This window comes from Octodon degus, unplaced genomic scaffold (genome assembly GCF_000260255.1).
Source record: "Octodon degus isolate 3935 unplaced genomic scaffold, OctDeg1.0 scaffold00307, whole genome shotgun sequence".
NCBI lineage: Eukaryota > Metazoa > Chordata > Mammalia > Rodentia > Octodontidae > Octodon > Octodon degus.
In genome coordinates, this window is record NW_004524883.1 from 1,134,982 (window position 1) to 1,155,239 (window position 20,258).

General features: G+C 42.7%; 1 protein-coding gene, 1 non-coding gene and 1 pseudogene across 2 annotated transcripts; 1 reads left to right on the forward strand and 2 right to left on the reverse strand.

Annotated features, from left to right (window-relative positions):
- The first annotated feature begins 5,296 nt into the window (after positions 1-5,296).
- On the forward strand, positions 5,297-5,375 carry LOC111814398. The gene has a single exon (XR_002819402.1). It is a non-coding gene; the product is annotated as a small nucleolar RNA SNORD55/SNORD39 (small nucleolar RNA).
- Positions 5,376-11,297: 5,922 nt separating this feature from the next.
- Positions 11,298-14,275, reverse strand: LOC101565889 (cathepsin G-like). Its single transcript, XM_004647489.1, has 5 exons — positions 14,221-14,275; positions 13,236-13,383; positions 12,337-12,472; positions 11,875-12,129; positions 11,298-11,477 (listed from the first exon to the last, which is right to left on the reverse strand). The coding sequence occupies exons 1-5, from the start codon at positions 14,273-14,275 to the stop codon at positions 11,298-11,300; spliced, it is 774 nt and encodes a 257-aa protein (XP_004647546.1).
- A 1,346-nt stretch (positions 14,276-15,621) lies between these two features.
- On the reverse strand, positions 15,622-17,811 carry LOC101566285 (annotated as a pseudogene).
- Positions 17,812-20,258: the final 2,447 nt, after the last annotated feature.

Below are 20,258 nucleotides of genomic sequence, written 5' to 3' on the forward strand. Positions count from 1 at the left end.
TGATTTTTTGAACTTTGCATTTATATTTTGGGAAGTTTATATATATATATATATATATATATATATATATTTATTTTAATTTTTTTTGGTGGAACTGAGGATTGAACTCAGGCCCTTGCACTTGCCAGGCAAGCACTTATTCTACTAAGCTATCTCCCTGGCCCCTAGATACATATATTATATAATACATTTTTTAAAGAGGAATACCAAAGCCAGTCTTTATTTATTTTATTTTATTTTATTTTTAAAATGTATTTAGTACAGGGTCTACAGGGTCTCACTACATGCACCACCATGCCCAGTCTCAATTGCCATCTCAGTGCGCCCCATGGGCAGGCTGATATGCAAGCCGGGGATCAAACCCCTGGCCCCTGTGTCTGCCTAAGCAGGCACTTTAATCCACTGAGCTATTTGGCCAGCCTTTCAGTCTTTATTTTTAACAAGGCCTATGTTGCAGCACAAGAAGTAGCCCTCCTAGATTAAAAGCTGAGAAGTGCCTGTCCCAAGGGGAGGGTTAGAGAGGACATTTTGGTGAAGCGGGGAATGTGAGAGATTTTGGAACATATACTTCATAATGATTTTACTTCTTATTCAAATAAAAATTGTATTATTTGAACAAGTAGCTTGTACTGTGTTTCATAATATCCATAGCTTATTACCTCTTTTTTTGACGGTTTTATTACATTTTTGTCAGTTACAATATTTTTCCTCCTCTGGGATATTGGGACATTAGGGTTGGGTGTTTCCCATCTCCTCCCCAGGCCCCATAAACTGCCAGCCATACAAGCCCTCTGTGCAGGTGGTTGCCAGCATGTAGTTGCTGGGTTATGCGGGGTGCTGGGTAACATCCCCCCTCACTCCTCTAGTTCCTCTTGGCTTTACAGGAGACTGGAGTTCTACTGAGTCACTCTAAATCCTGCTTGCCTTAATGTCACTCTTCAGAGGACATTTGAGACACTCCTACAGAAATTGCCACTGATGAACTTTTGGTTGTTTAAGTGTCAGTGCTGGGAGAAGGCTGTGGCAGAGCCATTGTCTTTCCACTGCTGTGTCTGCAGGGAGCCAGATCCTTTTTTATAAGAACTGGCTTGTGTTGTCATCCTTGTAGGAAAGGACAGATGATGACAAAGACCAAACCTCTGGGAGAGTCATGAAATACATAATTTACATTAGCAGGTTTGTCAGTGTCATTATAAAACATTCTGGCCAGAGTAAAGAGAAGAAAAGAGACACTGTGGAAGCCCTTGATGTGGCAGAGGATGATCTGGAAAAAACTGAAGGTCTACAGTGTTTCCTGGTAAAAAAAGCTTGCTGCTAGGATGGTTCAGCTGACCAATGAGTCCTGGGTCAGCATGAGAAAGAGGCAGAGGTGCAGGTATCCGCCGAGACCTCATCTATCTGAAGGTTCTAAAAACAAGATCCAAACTCAAAACTAGAAGGAAAGAAATTAGGAAGATCACTCTACAAATTAATGAAACTGAGACCAAAACACAATGCATCAGAGTTGGTTCTTTGAAAGAATAAGATTGGCAAATCCTTAGTTAAACTTACCAAAGACAGACAAGACTCATATCAATATAATTACAAATCACAAATGAAAAAAGTGAGATTAGAAGCACACAACAAAAATCCAGGGAGATTTTAGAAACTATTTTGAAAACTTATATTCCAACAAATTGAAGAAAGTGGAAGAAAAAGATAAATTCTAGACAGTATGGCTCACTAAAATTGTACCAAGAAGCTATAAAAAACCTGAAGAGACCAATAACAAATGATGAAATCAGTGCAGTAATAAACTCTACCAACAAAGAAAGACTTAGGATCCATGAGACTCATTGCTGATTTTTTTTTTCCAACACCAGGGATGAAACTCAGGACCTTGTGTTTGCCAGGCAGGTGCTTAAGCCACTGAGCTATCTCCCTGGCCCTCATTGCTGGATTTTACCAAAATTTTAGAAAAGAATTAACATGAGTATTCTGAAAACTTTCACTGGTAATGGGAGGGAATGGAATGTTTTTCAACTCACTCCCCAAAGCCAATACAACCCTGACACAAAACAAGTGAAGGCAGCAACAGAAAGGAAAGCTACAGAACAATATCCCTGATGAACATAGATGGAAAAACCCTCAATAAGATAATTATAAACAGAATTAAACAAATGATTTAAGATGTCATACCTCATGACCACGTTTGCTTCATCCTAAAGATACAAAGATAGTTTGACATATTTTTAATCAGTAAATGTGCTACATGACTAGGATCAGGAATAAAAATCACATGACCACCTCAATAAGTACAGAAAAAGTCTTTGACAGAAATCAAACATCCCTTTAGGATTGAAAAATAAAACAACGAAAATAAGTATATAAAGATCCTGTGTGAAAAGTGATAAGAGCCATATGTGACAAACCTACAGTGAACATCATACCAAATGGGAAAAAATTGAAAGCATTCCCTCTGTAATCAGGAACCAGACAAGGATGTCCACTCTCAAGGGCTGTTCAAAATAGTACTTGAAACTTCAGCCATAGTAATCAGGAAACAAAGAAATATATTAATGCAATGCATTCAGTAGGAAAGGAAGATGTCAAATTCCTGTATACCTATTTGCAGATGACATGATCCTTTCCACAAAAGACCCAGAAAACTCTATCAGAAGACTTTTAGAGCTGATAAATTCAACAAAGTAGCAGAATACAAAATCAATAGAATTGCTCTACAATAATAAGGAATTCACTGGGAAAAGAATAAAAGACAGTTCCATTTAGGACAGCTCCCCCAAAAATTAAACACTTAGACAACAACCTACTCAAGGAAGTGAGAGACTTCCACAGTGAAAACTACTGAATTCTGAAGAAAGAGATTGAAAGGGACACAAAAAAAATGGGAAGACATCTATTTCTCCTACGTAGGCAGAATTAACATCGTTGAAAGGACCACATCACCTACCAAAAGTGATCTGTATGTTTAATGTGATCTCTAACAAAGTACCAACAACATCCTTCATTGAACTAGAAAAAAATTCTAAAATTTATATGGAATCAGAAGAGATGCAGAATAGCCAAAGCAATTGTGAGCAACAGGAACAAAGCAGAAAGCACCAAAATTCCAGATTTGAAGATATACTACAGAGCTACAGTAACAAAAACAGCATGATAGTGGCATAAGCAGACATGTAGATCAATGGAATCGAAGAAAAGACATAAAGCCCTGAGCCCCTTCAGCTGTTTGATTTTGAGGTTAAAAAACAAACCTTGGAGAAAATAGAGCCTCTTTAACAAATGGTGTGCAGAAAACTGGTTGTCCCTGTGTAGTTTCCTGGGTCTTTCTCTGGTCTGATCTCAGCAGCACCCAGGGGTCATGAAAAGGACAGCGTTCTTTCTCTGTCCTCAATGCTGTGTAAGCCAGCTGGTTCCCACCATGCTTGGTGTTGAGGACAGGGAGGTGAATGGGCAAAAGCCAGAGGCAAGGTTCTTTAGGCCATCTCTCATCACTCCCTGTGCTTATCATTGTGTCTGCTCCAGACCTCCAACTCTCTGCATCCCAGTTGTCTCAGAGCCCCAAGCCATGGAGAAGCAAGCCTGTGCCTGGGTTGTTTGTGTTGTGGATCACAACTTTATTTTTGACCCAGTCCTCTGACTCATGATTCCCACAGTGCCCGGGACCAGTGATACCCTCCCTTGTGCAAATATCTCAGTCTCTAGGTCTCTGGGTTCTAGAAAGAATGTCACTGATATTGGTCTTTATTGTGGTTCACCAATAGTGGCTAGAGCAACGAGGTTTCTACCCCTGGAGTATTTTAGGCATTTTATAAAATGGCGTAGTATTCAGACCTGTGCTGCCTTTGGTGCCAAGGTAGAGAGGTGGCTTTGGTTCTTATAGCTTCTTTGACTTCTAAATTTCATCTGCTTGCTATTCCTGTGGGATATTCCGCAATATCGCCCACCAACTATATAACTACTAACCTGGTAGTAGTTCATTAGAGTAAACACTTTTTCCTTTAGACTACTACATGATGTTTTTTATTCTTCTCAATAAAGTAGCTCCACTTGTGATATTGGCCTTAGTTGACCAAGTGTTTTTAAAACTATTGTGAATTTGTTGCATTTTGTCACATATAACTCATTAATAGCACTGTTTGAGGGACACAGGATCCTAAATCAGATCTTCTTGGCAGGAAATCACTGTTTTGTACTTGAACTGTACTATTTTGAATTGAGGGTACTGGTTTCTATGAGCAAAATAAACCAAGTTCAGGCTGTCCTGATTGCCGTTTCCTCCTCCCCACACCCAGGACACAGATCACTCTTAGCAAACATTGGGGATCTGAGGACCTAATAACTTCCGAGGTGTTTCTGGTGTCCTACACTGCTCTTCTGCAACCAGAGAAAGTCATGCATGTTAAAACGATTAAATTACTTTCAAAACAAGATCTCCCTTGGATTCCAAAAGAACCATCTATGTCAAATGGAATTGCCTGGTGGAAGGAAAGGAATCAGGAATATTCAGAAGAAACTTTTCCTTACTGTATGTTTCTCAAAGGTGAGACCAGAGCCTATTATGTGTCTACAACAAAGAAATAGATCAAGATGGTGTTTGTTGATAGATGGCTCAGTGATCCTCCCCGCCCAGTTGTCCTGGGATCTTTGGTTCGCGGGTTGCTGTCACCTCAGCCTGCCAGCAGGGGAAGCCTGGAGCCCAAGGCCAGGCCAGGCTGAAAGGGCTGAGGCTGCAGAGTGGCTTCCCAGCAGGTAATGCTGAGCCTTGGGGGACACTGGGCTGGAACGGGCTAGCCCTTCCCAGATAGAAGGGGAGAGAGTTCCAGCCTGGCTGGAACGAGTGATAGAGGTGAATGCACAGAGTTGTGAACTGTGTTGGGAGGTGAGAAGCAGGGGTCTTAAACCCCAGGAACTGGAAGGGAAAGGGCTGTTGGCCAGGTGCACTGTGGTAGAGACAGGGGCTAGTGTGGAAAGGCCAGGCAGCAAGGGAGGAGGTGGTCTGAACTCAGTGCTAGCCCAGGAGAGGGCATCAAATGGGACCTGGGAGCCTGAGGGCCTCCCGAGCCTCCTAAGCAGCAGATAGTACTGAGAAACCTGCCCCACTGGAGAGGTGCCAGGGGACCATGACACTGAGTACCCTGGCCTCCTGGGTGCCTGGAGTTAACCCTTTTCCACTGCTCCCTTCTAGGCCAATTTTTTGGGAGCCCAACAAAGGTTTTTGGCTTAGAGATGGTAAACAATTCCTAAAGCCCAGAGATTTCATATTTGGAATGTTATGCAGAGAGGACATGGACCATGTGTATGAGCACAGCTCCTAAGGCTGCAGACTCCCCACTGTGCAGTGAGATAGTCCACACTGGAGAGCTGAGCATTAAAAGAAAATTGTGCTTACTGAGTGTGGTAGTCCAGGCCTATAATGCTAGCACTTGGGAGGTTGAGGAAGGAGGATTGGCTGCAAGCCCAAGTTGTACTGCATAGTAAGTTCAAGGCCAACGGGAACTACATAGCAAGTTCCTGGATCCTAGAAAACAAACAAACAAACAAACAAACAAACAAGAAGCAAACAAGCATTGTACTCGAGGAATCAATGAGGAATTCTACAAAATGAGAGTTAAAGCCAGACTAGGGAGAGAAGAGGACGCAAAACCCAGAATGGCCAGCAGGGGGCTGCCGGGAGCAGTGCAGCTGTATCCTGAACAGGTTCAATGAATAAACAGGACTTCAGTCACATTCACTCCCGAGATCCGTTTATTTTACCGTGCAATTCTCAGGGTCCACGCCCACGGGATTCTTTTTCCTGCCAAGAAAAGATGATCAGGAGGCCAATCTCCTTTGTTAATTTAGAAATTTATTGTTTAACCCACAAGCTTCATATAGATTTAATTTAAAAAACAAAAACAAAAAACCGCAAAACAGTGAAACCAAAACACTGTTTCAAAGCCAGAGTCCTCCTTTTCGCTTCCAAAATACAAGAGCTCTGAGCACTATATATCCCAATTGGAAGAATAAGACGAAAATATGAATGGAGCCATGACATTTCAGAAAATAAAGATTTCATATAACTGAAGGCTACATCCATCCTTCCTGGGATGACTTAACTGCCTTTACAAGCAGGGGGAGAGCGGGAAGGTCGGGCTGATGACGAAGGAGGGAGAAGAAAATAGAAACCCAGAACAAAGTAGACTCCAGTCCCCGTGTTCTGAATCAGCGTGTCACACATCCGGATAAGCCTAGTGTCCTGGAAAACAAGCTTTCATTTTTCTGTCTCAACCTGGAGCACGAATGCTGATTCCTTTCAGTAGCGATTCCACAGGCAACAGAGAAGATTGTGGCCCTGGAACATCCACTTATGCTTCTGTGGCACTCCAACAGGGGTCTGATTGTGCACTAGTTTGCAAAGAACTTAAATGGGTGTGAAGACTCGAATAAGAAGAAATAAATAAAAGAAGAAAGAAAAAGGGGGAAAAAAAAAGAGTGAAAACCTCCCTGGGAGTAGCAAGGGGCATTTAAATAAATAAGAATGCCAACATTTCTTAACCTCCTTTTTTTAAAAAAAAGGTTTTTTTTTTAACTTAAAATATTTTGCTCTAATTCTCTCAGGCTTTCACAGAGAGCACATTGGCCAAACAATGGCCGTGACTCATCCACATGGCTGACACTGACAAAGGTTCTACAATCTGAGGTACAGGATCTCAGGATAAATCCTGAGGGGATTGCACTGACCTTATCAGACCCGAAAGCTACAACTCTTGTTGCATAGGTCCTGCTTTACCTTGGTCATAACCATCCAGCAGAAAAGTATAAAAACGAAGTATAAGAAGTAAAGCCATGCTGTTATGTTGAGCTGTAGGGGACTCAGGTCAACAATTTCTGACATTGCCAGTCAATCGGAAGACCCAGTACTATTATGGACTACTGGACTCTTTTAGAATATTTTGCTGAGTTAACACACTTAATATTCAAATAATGGAACTAAACAAGAAAAGGGGATACAGATGAATGTCCATTTTGTATCTGTGTATTCAAAATGGTTAGGATAGATATATAGTTACATTCTCTTAATGAATAGGGGGATTTGTTCTAATAGTGTTTGTAAATAGGATATTATGTCTGCATCTTATACAACAATTAACCACTAGGAAGAATGTATGCAATGTGTTAATTATTGAAACTGTCCTACCAATTTGGTTTGAAACTGTACCATTTCTATTTGTTTCTCAATAAAATTATGAAAAAATATTTTACTCTAAATGAATTTATGTCATCTGTCAATAAAAATGTCACTAATACACTGCGGACACTTTTTGCAATGTAAATCCATGCCTCCTTTTTTATATGGTGAACTTCAACCTAACAATTATTACAACAAATGTTATAATCTAAAGCTCAAACACATCTTAGCAATTTTGAAATTGAATTGAGTACAAACCAAATAAAATTTACATCATAACTAACATTCCTCCCTAGGACTGTGGGGACACTTGAGCCTTCCATACGGATTGTGGAGCATTTTCTCCCATTCCCTGTCCAGCCTCAATCAGCCTCCACAAACTGGTTCCCTGCAGTGTCAGCCAGGAAGGCTAAGAGCCCCATGCCAAGCCCATCACCAGCCCAGAATTCCAATCAGGAAACAGGTGGGAAGAAAAAGAATGACAAGAAACACAAAAAGGATAAGAAACATAAGAAGCATAAGAAAAACACAAGAAGGAAAAGGCTGTGGCTGCAATTGCTGTGGCTCCTGCTACCTGTGTGACTGTTGCTGCCGCCACAACCACATCAGCACAGGAAGAACCTGGGGCAGCCCCTGAGCCCAAGAAGGAGACTGAGAGCGAAGCTGAACACAACCTGGACAACTTACAGGAGGCCAGTCTTACGCTTGCTGTTAGCAGTGCTCCAGGTGCTCTTTATCCAGGGCATAAAGTGGGAGACATTCATGAAAGCTTCCATTATTTTTTCCATGGGAGAAAATGCCTTGGATCATGGTGTTACTCATGGGGGACCCCTAGAGTCCTCCTGAAGACAAAGAAGGAAAATACGGAGCTGGCCTCCTCCTGGCAGTGCTCTTGGGAACTCCCCACAGTGGGTGACCTCTGTCAGGAGCTGTGAACATGAGATCAGGGCTGAGGGGGCCTGGCTGCCAACCAGGGGCTCTAGCCTAACTTTGACTTTGCTTTCGCATTTTAAACAGTCCAAAACTTTCTGTGAAATCTTTAGAGATGCTCTGCTGGTTACACTGCATTTGGTTAACTGACATTTCTCCACCTTGTACTCCTATTCACCCAGGGCATAGATTAAAGACTGTGTGCTTGGGTGCCCAGGCTGCACAAGGTCTGGACTCAGGGCACAGGGATGGTAGAAACCCTACCTTGGAACTGGTCTTTGTTTTCCTAGGGTCTCCACGTACATCTCTGTGGCGTTGAGGTAATAGACATGCAAGTGGGATTTGCAGAAGCCTGTGGAGCTGCATGGCTGCAGTCCGTTTGGCTTTTTTTTCTAGTTCATGGGGAAGAAATAAGAATCCAGTTGAGCCAGTCCCTTCTGCTCTTGGACACCATGATGACCAGGAGAAAAAACAGGGAAGGGGCAGGTTCTCAGTAGGAGGGGTGGCTCTGCACCAAGGAGAGCAACAGCAGCAGGGAGGTGTGTCCTACCTGAGACAGCAGGACATTGTAGCAGGAGTCAGTGAGTCACTGAGGCTCTCGAAATGTCACCCCCTGCAGCATGACATTCTTAGTCCTCCAAAAAGGTACAAACTAACCCAATTCCTAAGACCCTTTCTAAGCTCTCCCATAACACACAGCACTCTTGGCCCACTCTTCTGGCAATTTCACTCTTTAACATGCTGGGTTATTCCCAAATCTGTGACTCATCTCCACTGTTTAGAAGTTCTCTATGACAGAACTTCCCTTCAGATGGACATCTTGCTCATTATGTCACTATCTGTCTCACTATGTCACGTCACTGGGACAAGCATCAAGACTATCACTATCTGGCAGAAGAAATATAGATCAACTGGACTCCACTTTGTTTGGATCATGCTCCTTGTTAACCCTTGGGATGGAAAATACTTAAAAATCCTTTCACGGGTCGAAAATCCACTGAGGCAGTGCAAAATTGGAACTTACCAGGTACTATGTACCTCTCTGACCACCGCCAAGCTGTAATGTTAGTCATTTTTGGATCAGCTTACCAAGGATAAAAACTGCTCTTCCTCGGGGTGACTATTGAAGCAAATACACCTGCAAGACGTTTGGAGAGCTCCACTTCTTTTTCCAATGAAAACACAAATTAAAAGTCACCCGTAATCACCCCTATACCCTGAAAAAGTCAGGATTCTTTCTCTCATTTTCTGAGTTTTGTGATGTGATACTATCAGCTCTTTTTTCCTGTGCTTTTGGTGTTTGGCAGGACCCAACTCAATTCTGGGAATTGGCCATAGTTTTTTTCCTCCCTGGGGTCAGGGGGTTTCAGAGTACTCTTGGACAAAGGTTATTATGTACTTTGAGCTATTATCCCTGTTATTTCTCTACCGCAGCATGATCAGCTCATCCTCCAAGCTGGGGATATAAATAATATGGCAATGGTGATACATGTCTTGTCATTCTTATTCTCATTGGAAACCAGTTCCTCCTTATAGAAAAGATCTCCTTTGCTCCTGCTCGGTCTAGCTTGCTACTTTTACATTATATATAACCTTTGTCTTTATTCCAATCACTTAACATTCCTAGATTTGCTCCCTAGAAAATCCATCACTCTGTATTCTCTAGGCTGACTAATGGCTTTGAGTATTTATTTCCTTTTCCTTCTTGCCTTGGGTGCCTGTTTTATTACTTTATTTTTGCTGGGACAAAGTACTCAACACCCAGAAGTTACAAAAAGAGAGGTTTATTTTGGTTTACAGTTTGTAGTAAACTGTAGTCAGCTGGTTCCAAGGCAGGGAGGCATGGCAGAGCGGTGTGTGGAGGAGAAAGAATTCACGGCCAGGCAAGCAGGAAGCAGGGCCGAGAGGAAGGGAGTTAAAGTGATGCATAGCATTCGATGTCATGCCCACAGTGTCCCACCACTTCCCACCAAGTTTCACCTCCTAACACCACACCCAACTATAAACCCATCAGTAGACTAATCCAGTACCACACGCCTCTCATCCAGATTATAATCCTGGTAGTCTGGATACTACTATGGGAGAGAAAGAGGCTTGTCTTGTCCCTTGTGTGCCTTGATACCTTCTGCCCACCATAAGGTGTTTCTCCTTTGTGATGCTTGTCTGCCAAGCCACTCTGCCTTGGAGCCAGCTGATTATAAACTGAAGCCTTCACAAACTGTGAGCTTAATAAACCCTTCCTGTTTTAACTTTGGGTGTTGAGTATTTGCTTCAGCAACCAGAAAAGTAACCAAGAAACTGTGCTTACCATGTTCCTCATCTTTCTAGAGTCACTTGTGACTATCCATTTTTTTCCCCTTTTGGTCCTGACTTTTTAATCTCTTGATAAAGTTTGTGTCCTCCATGCTCCAAAAAGTTCATTTCCCAATAATGAGCAGATAAGGATCCCAGACTCTTTACAAGGAGTGCATTGGTCTTTCAGCCCTTGAACATACCACCCAGCCATTTATGCTCAAACTTCATCTGAGGCCCACAACCTCTGAAACATACATAAATTCATTTGAGGCCCCTTTCATTTGTTATTCACTCTCTGTCAGAAGCAGATATGGAGGAAGAAGCCTCTACCCAGATGTCAAAGAATTGCCTTTGTGATCCATCAGGGGGAAAATTTGGAGCAGTAAGCATCCAGGGAGAGGCTGTTTTACCCTTCATTAGCTACTCCAATTGGTTTTACATTAGAGCCACTTTGCTTCAAAGCAGGATGCTTCAAAAAAATACAGCAAAACAGCTACAATATTCCTTTCTATGATGAGTGCAGCCATTGAATTATCCCATCCCCTTGGCTTGTATCTTATTGTAAGGTTGACATATATCACTGACCCTATTGCAAGGATGAAATACATTGCTGGTTCAAAGGAAGACACAGTCTTATCCTCTCTGACATTCTTTTCACATGTCCTTAGCTATATTTTTTTAGGCTCAAGGAACCCTTATTAAGGTTCTCTCCCTTCCTCAGAAGAGATAATCATAAATTTCTACTGCTTATAAGGCAACGTCCTATTATAGCAATTCAAACCATCCGAGACAATACTGAATGATGTTGAATGAACAAATATTTGCACTCTGGTTGGAACATTTATTAGGGCGCTGGCAATCTCCTGCAGCTGACCTGTGCCCCATAGAATTTTACTGTCAGTCACGGGGTTGGGGAATCTTCAATCTCATCTACTTGTTTGAAGCGTCTCATTGTTCTTTGTATCCATGACTGATAGCTTACGATCCTAGTGAAGACTTCTGGAGGAATTCCTTGGCTGTCTCCATAGGAGACAATGCCTTGAGCCATATTGTTACATATCAGGGGGCCACCAGAATCTCCCTGTAGGTAAAGAGAAGACAGGATAGTAAGTGAGACCTTTCTGCTCCTGCTATCCTAAATCCACCTCTCTCAGAGAAGGCAGGGGTGGATGGGCTTCTTCAAGGGCTGGTGCGTGTGAGATAGCAGATTGGTGGGGGTGGAGGAGTGTAGTCTCTGGCTTCAGACTTTGTCTTCACCTTCTCTAGGAAGATGCTATCCTCATATGTATGTGTTTTGTGTGGGCCTTCCTTCCATTCCTCCAGATACTGAATGGATAGGAAAAAGATTCCCACCGCACATTGGTTTGGTCTGTTTAGTCCCCTGGCTGTGACTATGGGGATGGAGTCTGTTCTCACTGTTCCATATCTGCACAGGCCACCCTGCCCCAGGAAATATCAACAAATATTCACATGTTTACCTTGAAGGCGATCTTTCTTTGTCTAGGGTCCCCAACACAAATCTCAGTCTCGCTTCTGTAGGTTCTGAAGCGACGACTGCATTTCCGATCGCTCTGCACTCTCAGCTGTACTTCCTGCAGTCTGTCTGTCCTCCTGTCCAGGCTGACCCGGCCCCAGCCAGCCACTGTGCACAAGGCCCCAGGATGCAGCTTTCTCCCAGAATTAGGCAGGGCCACTGGTCTCACAGCTCGATTCTGTCTGATTCTTCTCTTCAGCTGCCAGAAAGAGGACAGGTATTCATTCCTGCTTAGGTGGGATTCCCAAACAATGCTCAGGGACTGCTAGTACAGTATGCAATTTATGTTTTCCCCAACCACTTCTCAAGAAGCCCCATCTTTCTTCCTCTTCCATAGTCCCAGAACAGTGAAACACTCACTAGGAGGGAGCTGGCTAGATTGAAGAAGCAGATAGTCATGCAATACCTGTAGTAACATGATGTCATTCATGATAGTTTGGGGATCATATCCAGGGTGGGGGATGGCTCTGCGCACAGAGATAATCTGCTGGGTCCTTTCCCGCCTCTGGATGTTGTGGGCCCCCAGTGTGACATTTATAACACTGTAAAGGAAAAGTTGACCTAGAGGTAAGTAAGCAGCAGGAGCTATGGTCCAGCAGCTGTGCAGAGTCATAGACAGCTCAAGAAAGAAAAAACTACAGCTGGAGAGAGAAGAGAGGACAGGACCCTGGGGCCAGATCTCTGTTGCTTAGCGTTCCTGCACTGGGGATGGAGAGGGATGGTGACCTTAATGTTTGTTCTTCTAAATTAAATTGTGAAGCAGCTTGGGTTCATATTGTGAACTTCTGTGCATGCTTTCCATCTCCTGTTCTTTCAGATCATGCTTTCCTATTCTTCCCATTTACACTGACCTCTCACCTCCCATTTCCCCAATTTTATTGGGTTTCTTTTTCATCCTTTCATTGCCAGTGCTGCTCTTCTTTTTATTTCATTTCATTTTTTAAAAATGTATTTGGTACAGGGTCTACAGGGTGTACATGGTCTCACTGTGTAGATCAGACTCATAGTGATTCTCTTGTTTTTAGCCTCCCGTGTGCTGGGATTACAGGCATGTGCCACCATGACCAATCTCAATGGCCATCTCAGCACAGCCCCGGAGTGGGGCTGGCATGGCACACCAGGGATCAAACCCTGGCCACTGAGCTCTGCCTAAGCAGGCACTTTAGTCTTCTGAGCCATCTGGCAGGCCCAGCTCTTCTTTTTAAAATTTACTTTTATTTTATTTTATTCTTTTCAGATGGCCCTTCTGAAGAATTCTTCTAGGTCTGTGTTACTGTCTCCCAGAAGATTACCCGAGTTTCTTACCTTCCCCAGCAGTGAGCTGCTGACATTACAAAGTCTTCTCGCACCAGGAAACCCCCGCAACTTTGAAGACCATCTGGAGCCTGAATCTGAAGGAATGCCATGTAGGGGTGAGAGTGGGGTCTGGCTTCTTGTCCTCCAATGATCTTTCCTGGAAGGAAGCATTCAGCACTTAGCTATCTGCTTAAGAACCAGCAATGTGGGAATCGGATTTGTGGCTCAATAAGGTCTGGAGATTGGGAGGGTAGGAGAGATGATGTGGGAGAGAGAGGAGGTGACAGTGAGGGTGATAGGAGGTGGCTCCTATGCTCTCAGAAGTCATTGCCACCACAGACTTCACCTCATTCTCCTTTTCTGAAAGCAGAGAACAATAGTTATTCCAGGCAAGGCCATTCTCAACTTCAGGTATGGAGGAGAGAGGCTCTGTTGTTATCTAGCAAGAACTTTCCTTGAAGTTTGTTCTTTCTTCCTCAGTGAACTTCCTATATTCTTCTTTGGGTCTAGTTTATGGACAGCATAGGACTGGTGTTTAAGAAGCTAGACTTAGGGCTAGGGAGATAGCTCAGTTGAATAAGTGCTTGCCTGGCAAGCACAAGGTCCTGAGTTTGATCCCTGGTACCACCCTCCCCCACAAAAAAAAAAAAAAAAAAAAAAGAAAAGAGAAGCTAGATTTGAGCTAATGGAACTTTCAGTTCTGTATCTATATCTCTTGGACTTTGATATATAGGCTACAGAATGAATTTATATAAAGTATACTCATATAGCACTTACCTTGGACCAGGGCTAACTCTAAGTCTTATGTACATTAATAAATTAATGTACACAAGCACTTTTATCAGTATTATTTCCATTTAATAGTTGAGAAATCAGGAATAAGAGTTCAAATAAAATGCACAAACATATGGAATTAAGGTGTACCACGACAGTGTGACCCTAGAGTCCGTGGGATGGAATCCCATAGTCTCTGAGGCTGATGTTGATCACTCACCTGCCTTGGACCAAGGGAGTAGGACAAAGGCCAGCAGGAGCAGGAGTGGCTTCATCTCACTGGAGAGTCTGCTCAGTTGCTGTATGTTTGTCCTCTGCCAGACTTTTAGCCTTTGAGAAAGGAAGGAAGGAGTAGGAGCGGAGCTTTAGAATTCACAGTCCTATTGTCCTCCTAGTGTGGTTGTGCAACTTCCAGGGCTGCCTAGGAGGTTTGGCCACCAACTGTCAGTGCTCTGGGCAAGGGAGAATAGCCACACCAATGTCCTGATCTCCCTTTCAGTTGCTGAGTGAGTGCTGACAGCAGGAAGAGGAACTCAGTGCAACAAGAAGGGGGCCTTGGTGCTGTGTGTTCTAGAAACCTCAACCCACCCAAGCCCCAATACCTCCAAGAAGACAAGAAAGGTGGCAACTGCATACCCTCATCATTATTCCTGTGAGTTGTTTGTCCCTTGAAATCACAAGCATTGTGCTAATGAATGCAAATTCTCTTGGTTATTTATACTTATCTAGGTAGAACTTGGATAAAGATCAATAAAACCTGGTGTAGTGTGGTGTGCTGGGGTGTGGGTAAGAACACTAACAAAAGTCAAAGATGTCAGAAGAGAGGTGAAACCTGCTTGCCTCTACCCTCTGGCCCAAGGCCACCCTGCTGAGGTCCCTGTTACTTCTACTGTCTAGAATTTGTCCAGATTGCATAGCAACTTCTGTTAGTGGGTATGATGTTCAGGGAAAGAAAATAAGAGAAGGCTTTGTCACTGACACTCTCTCATAGTCACCAAGTCCCAACATACTGAAATCTCCATGGAGAGTTCATGTCTCCCACCTGGCAGTAAGGCACATGGATGAAAAAAGACAAAGAAAGCTCTGCATTTGAAGAGGTTCTGGGATGATCAGTTGTACTCAATGGAATAAAAGACCAAGAGGCAGAGTGCCCAAGGCTTTTACTGGTGCCAACCAGGAAGGCAGGTAGGGGTCATGGCAGAGTGTATAGGAAGAGGAATTTTGCAGGCATGGCATGTAAAATAAAACAGAGTACTCTTACACGAGGCACTAAGACCTTTCAATTAGTGGCACAAAGGACAGCTTGATATAAGAAAGACTGGTACCTTTACTGGTGGGAAGGTGTAATTCTTTTTGAGTCTAATGGCCTTAACTGACAGAATCACATGTAGACCTCAGGCACATTTAAAAATATTTAGAAGATTCTGAGTATGTGCAGAATAACATTATAATCCTGTGTAAGATTTGCTAAAATAACACAATTCCCAATATTTTATGCAGTATGATTGGCTCAATAGAAAGACTGTGAAAGTTAAAGATTCTTTCCTAACATATAAATACAATGGGTATAGTTTTTTTCTTTGTTTTACAGGTATGTAAAACTCACTTTCATTTATTGAGCTCAGTGAAGGATGCTTAACTCTGCTTGCAGTTTCTGCATCTCTCTCTCCAAGTGGGAGATGTGCCCCTGCTGTAAGGTTGCCTTGCTCTGGAGACAACCTCTAGAATGGGTGCTGGCCACATTCTGGGGGGCAAAGGCAGGGTCTGAGTGAAGCAAGATGAATCTCAGCAGCTTTGGAAGGGTGATGGGGAGGTCTTTGGAGTATTTCACACTTAGATCTTTTCTGTTGCAGGAAAAAGACAAGATGGTAGGAAGCTGGTCAACCATAAGTTCCCAAGGAAGATCATTCTGAGACACATCAATCCTGGCCACAGTGAATGTATCCACTGGCAGGAGACAAGCAAGATAAATGAAGATGTGATTGAGGGATGGACAGAAGCCACACCACTAGGCGTAATAGAGCAGCAAGATATCCAGTTTTTGAAGGATGACTTCCCAGAAGGTAACAGTTGTTACTTCAGTGATGAAATGCTGAGAAAGGAACTGGGCAGAATCACTTCCAGTGAGGCGTCTTTTCAAGGGATTGCAGAGAATGCTAAAGTTTTGAATAAAAGATTGTAAAGTGAGCTTCATGAGTGCTTGATTTGGATCCAAGATATAGTGAGATTCTTCTTTCATATCAATGATTGCGGCAAATTTTTTCACGAGTGGAGTGTGGAGCACTCTATCTCTGCATATAGCCAAAATGAATTGGAATCCAAAAGATAGATGTTCAGGGCCTTGATGGTTCTGCAGCTCAGATCTGTGAAGGTGGTGCTGGTCACACCTGCTTCAGGGAAAAGATACTTGTTCTCCTCAATGTGAGAAACAGAGTTGCGGGCGGTAGCCTCACTCTTCTCCAGGGAAGAAAGCACAGTGCCTGCAATTTTGAAGATGCCTTGTTCAGAACCAATGAAGCTTACCCCACCCTTGTTTGTGGTCCTGCAACATGCAGTGTAATAGCTAAAAGGGTTATAGGAAGTTAAAAAATTGCTGCATTCCATGCTGTCTGATGCCATGTGATAAAAGGTCTACTCCTTGAGGTAGAAGGAATCCAGAGCCGCTGCCACCTGGAGGAAGCTGCACTGCAGCACACTGACTGAGCTTGGCCGGATGCCCCCAACAGTCTGGTTGACACACAGCTCACAGATGTTATGGGTCCTGGGAAAGGAGTGCCCCTGGGGCAGCCCCACAGTGTTGCAGCAGGGCAATGCTGCCGTCAGTGATGTGTCTGGCAGTGGAGATGATGGCTCTGGTGCTAAGGACTGTGACAGCAGTGCATCTTCCTGCGCAGATGCTAAAGGAGGTGCTCCACCACCTGGTCCCTGTGACAGTTGTTGTCTCCAAGGCCACTTCGGTGATCTCATCTATGAAGGGGTGCCTCTCAGCTAAAGGATTGAATTGTATGAACAGGAAGAGTGCTGGTCCCTTCTTCAGCTCATTATTCAGCAGGAGACTCTTGCCTCCATGGGGCTGCAGCCATTTCAAGAGTGTTTCTCGGTTTTTGAAGGTCCACTTGTAGATGTTCTCAGATGTGAAGTTCATGACTTCCTTGGAGAAGTCCTTTCTTTAATAAATACAATGCTGAGGTGAAAAAGGTCAAATAGCCAGGAGGCTGGGGTGAGCCACTGAACTCAAAGTACCTGACTATTCCAAGCTCTGATGATACAGGTGTATTACAGGAAAATAGAAGTGTTTCTGTTTTCTGCATTTCCCCCGGTTCCACCAACAGTGAGTTAACACAAACAACACCTGGTCAGAAACTGGTTTGCTGCATGCTCAATTTCTGCCCTAACATCTATAGACTGGCCACCCTGCGGGGCATAGGACAGCAGTACCGCCTCTGAATCCCGGCGAATGTGCTCTGCATAGCCCAGCTGACCCTGGAAGAGGTATAGGGCCGGAGACTTTGAGAAGAAAAAGCTGACAGGTGGCTTTGCTGGTATTATCACATCTTTTGCTCCACTGCAGGTGAGCTTGAGGGGGAGAAGCAGAGTGCAGCCAAGCACCAAGGCTCTGCAGGGCAGCTCTGGCTGCTGGTGCACCATGAGGGAGGTGCAGCGCAGCTTGTGGCTGAGCAGGCCCGCTGAGGACTCTGACCAGGGCTGGGTTGAGGGAGCCACGGCCCACCCGGCCTCCGCCACCGTCACCCTCTTCCTCAGCATCTTAGCTGCTGCTGTGGCCACCGCCGCAGTCTCTGCATTCCGACATTACATGCTTCCTGCCGCAGGCTTTATAAGGCCGCCTCTGCTGCTCCGTTGGCCCAGGGGTCTGGCCAGGCCTGTAGCTCCCCAATCCCAGAGCTCTGTATTTCTTCTTCTGAGAAGTGTGTATTTATCTCAGATTTCCATTTGATTGGCTCTTTGAATTGTGGGGTCTTGATTTTTTTTTTAAATACTCTATATGTTCTAGATAGAAGTCTTTGGCTAGAGGTACAGTTCTTCCCCCCTCCCCCCAATTTGTGGGTTTTCTTTTTGCTCTGTTGGTGACTTCTTTGGATGTGCAAAGAACTTTGCTGCAGAATGAGATTTCAGTTATTGAATTTTGCCTGTGCAGTTTGAGTTTTGTTCATGAACTCTCTGCCTACCTCTATGTCTTCAAGATTTCTACCTATTTTCTCTTCCAGTAGATTTGGCATTTCTGTTTCAGTATTTAGATTCTTGATCCATTTTCCTTTAGTTTAGTGCATGATGATAGACATGGGTCTAGTTTTCATCTTCACAATGTGGCAAGTCAGTTTTTTCAGCACCAGGGTTAAAGATGCTATCTTCTTCCAGTGAACATATTTGGCCCCTTTGTCAAAGACAAGGTGGTCAAGTGTGTTTGTAGTTGTATCTGGATCTTTTGATCTGTTCCAGTGAGCCTCAGGCTTATTTATTTATTTATTTATTTATTTATTTATTTATTTATTTGGTCAGTACCTTGCTGATTTTATCCCAGTAGCTCTGCAGTATAATTTCAAGTCAGTGATTGTGAAGCCTCAAGGATTGTGCCTTGCCTTTGTTGCCCAGGTTTATTTTTACTCTTCTATGTCTCTTCTGGTTCCAGATGAATTTTAGAAATGTTTTCTCTAGATCTGTGATGTATACTAATGGTATTTTGATTGGGATTGCATTGAATCTGTACAACAATTTTGAGAATATGGCCATTTTCAAAATGTTGGTTCTTCCTATCCATGACCAAGGAATATCTTTCCATTTTCTGAAAACTTCCTTGATCTCTTTTCTCAGTGCATTGCAATTTTTATTGTATAGACCTTTAATTCCTTTGTGAGATTGATTCCCAAGTATTTCATTGTTTTGCATCTAATGTGAAGGATGTGGTTTCTCTAATTTCTTTCTCAGAAAGTAAATTTGTTGCTTGGGTACGGGAATGCTACTGATTAATGAGTATTGACTTTGTATCCAAATATGCTACAGAATTTGGTTATGAATTCTAGGAGTCTTTTGGTGGATTTTTTTATATTAATTCTATTGAGAAAGAAGTAGCAATGAGACAGTTTCAAAACAGGTTAGTAGGACAGTTACAATAATATATGCATTGCATATTGTCTTCATAGTAGTTTTTCATAGTACAAGATGCAGACATGGTGGATTTTTTTTGGGTCTTCTATGTAGAGTACCATGTCATCTGCAAATAATGATAATTTCACTTTTTCCTTCCTTATGGTTATTCTTTTCTCGTGTCTAATTGTTTTGGCTAATGTTTCCAGAACTATGTTGAACAGGAGTGGGGACAGTGGACATTCTAGTCTTGTTCATGATTTTAAGATGAAGACTTTTAATTTTTTTCCATTTAGTGTGATGCTGGCTTTTGTTTGTCATAGATGGTTTTTATCAGGTTGAGGTAAAGACCATCTATTCTGATTTTCTGTAGCTTTTTTTTTTTTTTACTACTAATGAATGTTGGACCTTGTCAAATGCCTTTTTTGCATGTATTGAGGTGATCATGTGAGTTGTCTTTTGCTCTGTTGATATGGTGTATTATGTTTATTGATTTGCCTACGTTGAACCATTCCTACATTCCTGAGATGCATCCCAGTTTGCTGTGATGTATAATCTTTTTGACGATTTTGTGCATTCTGTTTTTTAGTATTTTATTGAGTATTTTTGTTCATCAATTATGTTCATGAGGGAATTGGCCTGTAGTTCTCTTTTTTTTTGTTGAATCTTTCTGCCATTTTGGTATCAGAGTAATACCTGCCTACCTGAATGAATTTGGGAGAATTGCTTCCTTTTCAATTTCATTAAAGAATTTGAGAAGAATTGGCATTGAATCCTCTCCAAATTTCTTCTAGAATTCAGCGATGAATCCATCAGGACCTGGGCTTTGCTTTGTTGGTAGGTTTTTGATTACATTTTCAATTTCATTGACTGATATTAGGTTATTTGGAATTTTTATGTTCTAGATTCAGCTTTGGTTGTTTATATGTATCTAGGAATCTGTCCACTTTTATCTGTGTTTTCTATCCTTTAGGAGCAAAAAATTTTGAAATAGGTATTGATCATCTGAATTTCTACAGATTTTATAGTGATTTTATTCTTTTCATTCCTTATTGCGTGAATTTGACATTTTCTTTCCTTTTTCTCTTTTTTTTGATAATTTTGGCTAGGGGTTTATCAACTTTATTTATTCTTTCAAAGAACCAACTCTTTGAG

Bases quoted from the DNA above. Each gene is read 5' to 3' on its own strand.
- LOC101565889 (XM_004647489.1), bottom strand. From the start codon at position 14,275: ATGAAGCCACTCCTGCTCCTGCTGGCCTTTGTCCTACTCCCTTGGTCC. The intron at 12,473-13,235 runs GTAAGAAACTCG...TTTCCTTTACAG, and splicing joins GCAGCTCACTGCTGGGGAAG to TGTTATAAATGTCACACTGG. The intron at 12,130-12,336 runs GTATTGCATGAC...TCTTTCTGGCAG, and splicing joins ATGACATCATGTTACTACAG to CTGAAGAGAAGAATCAGACA.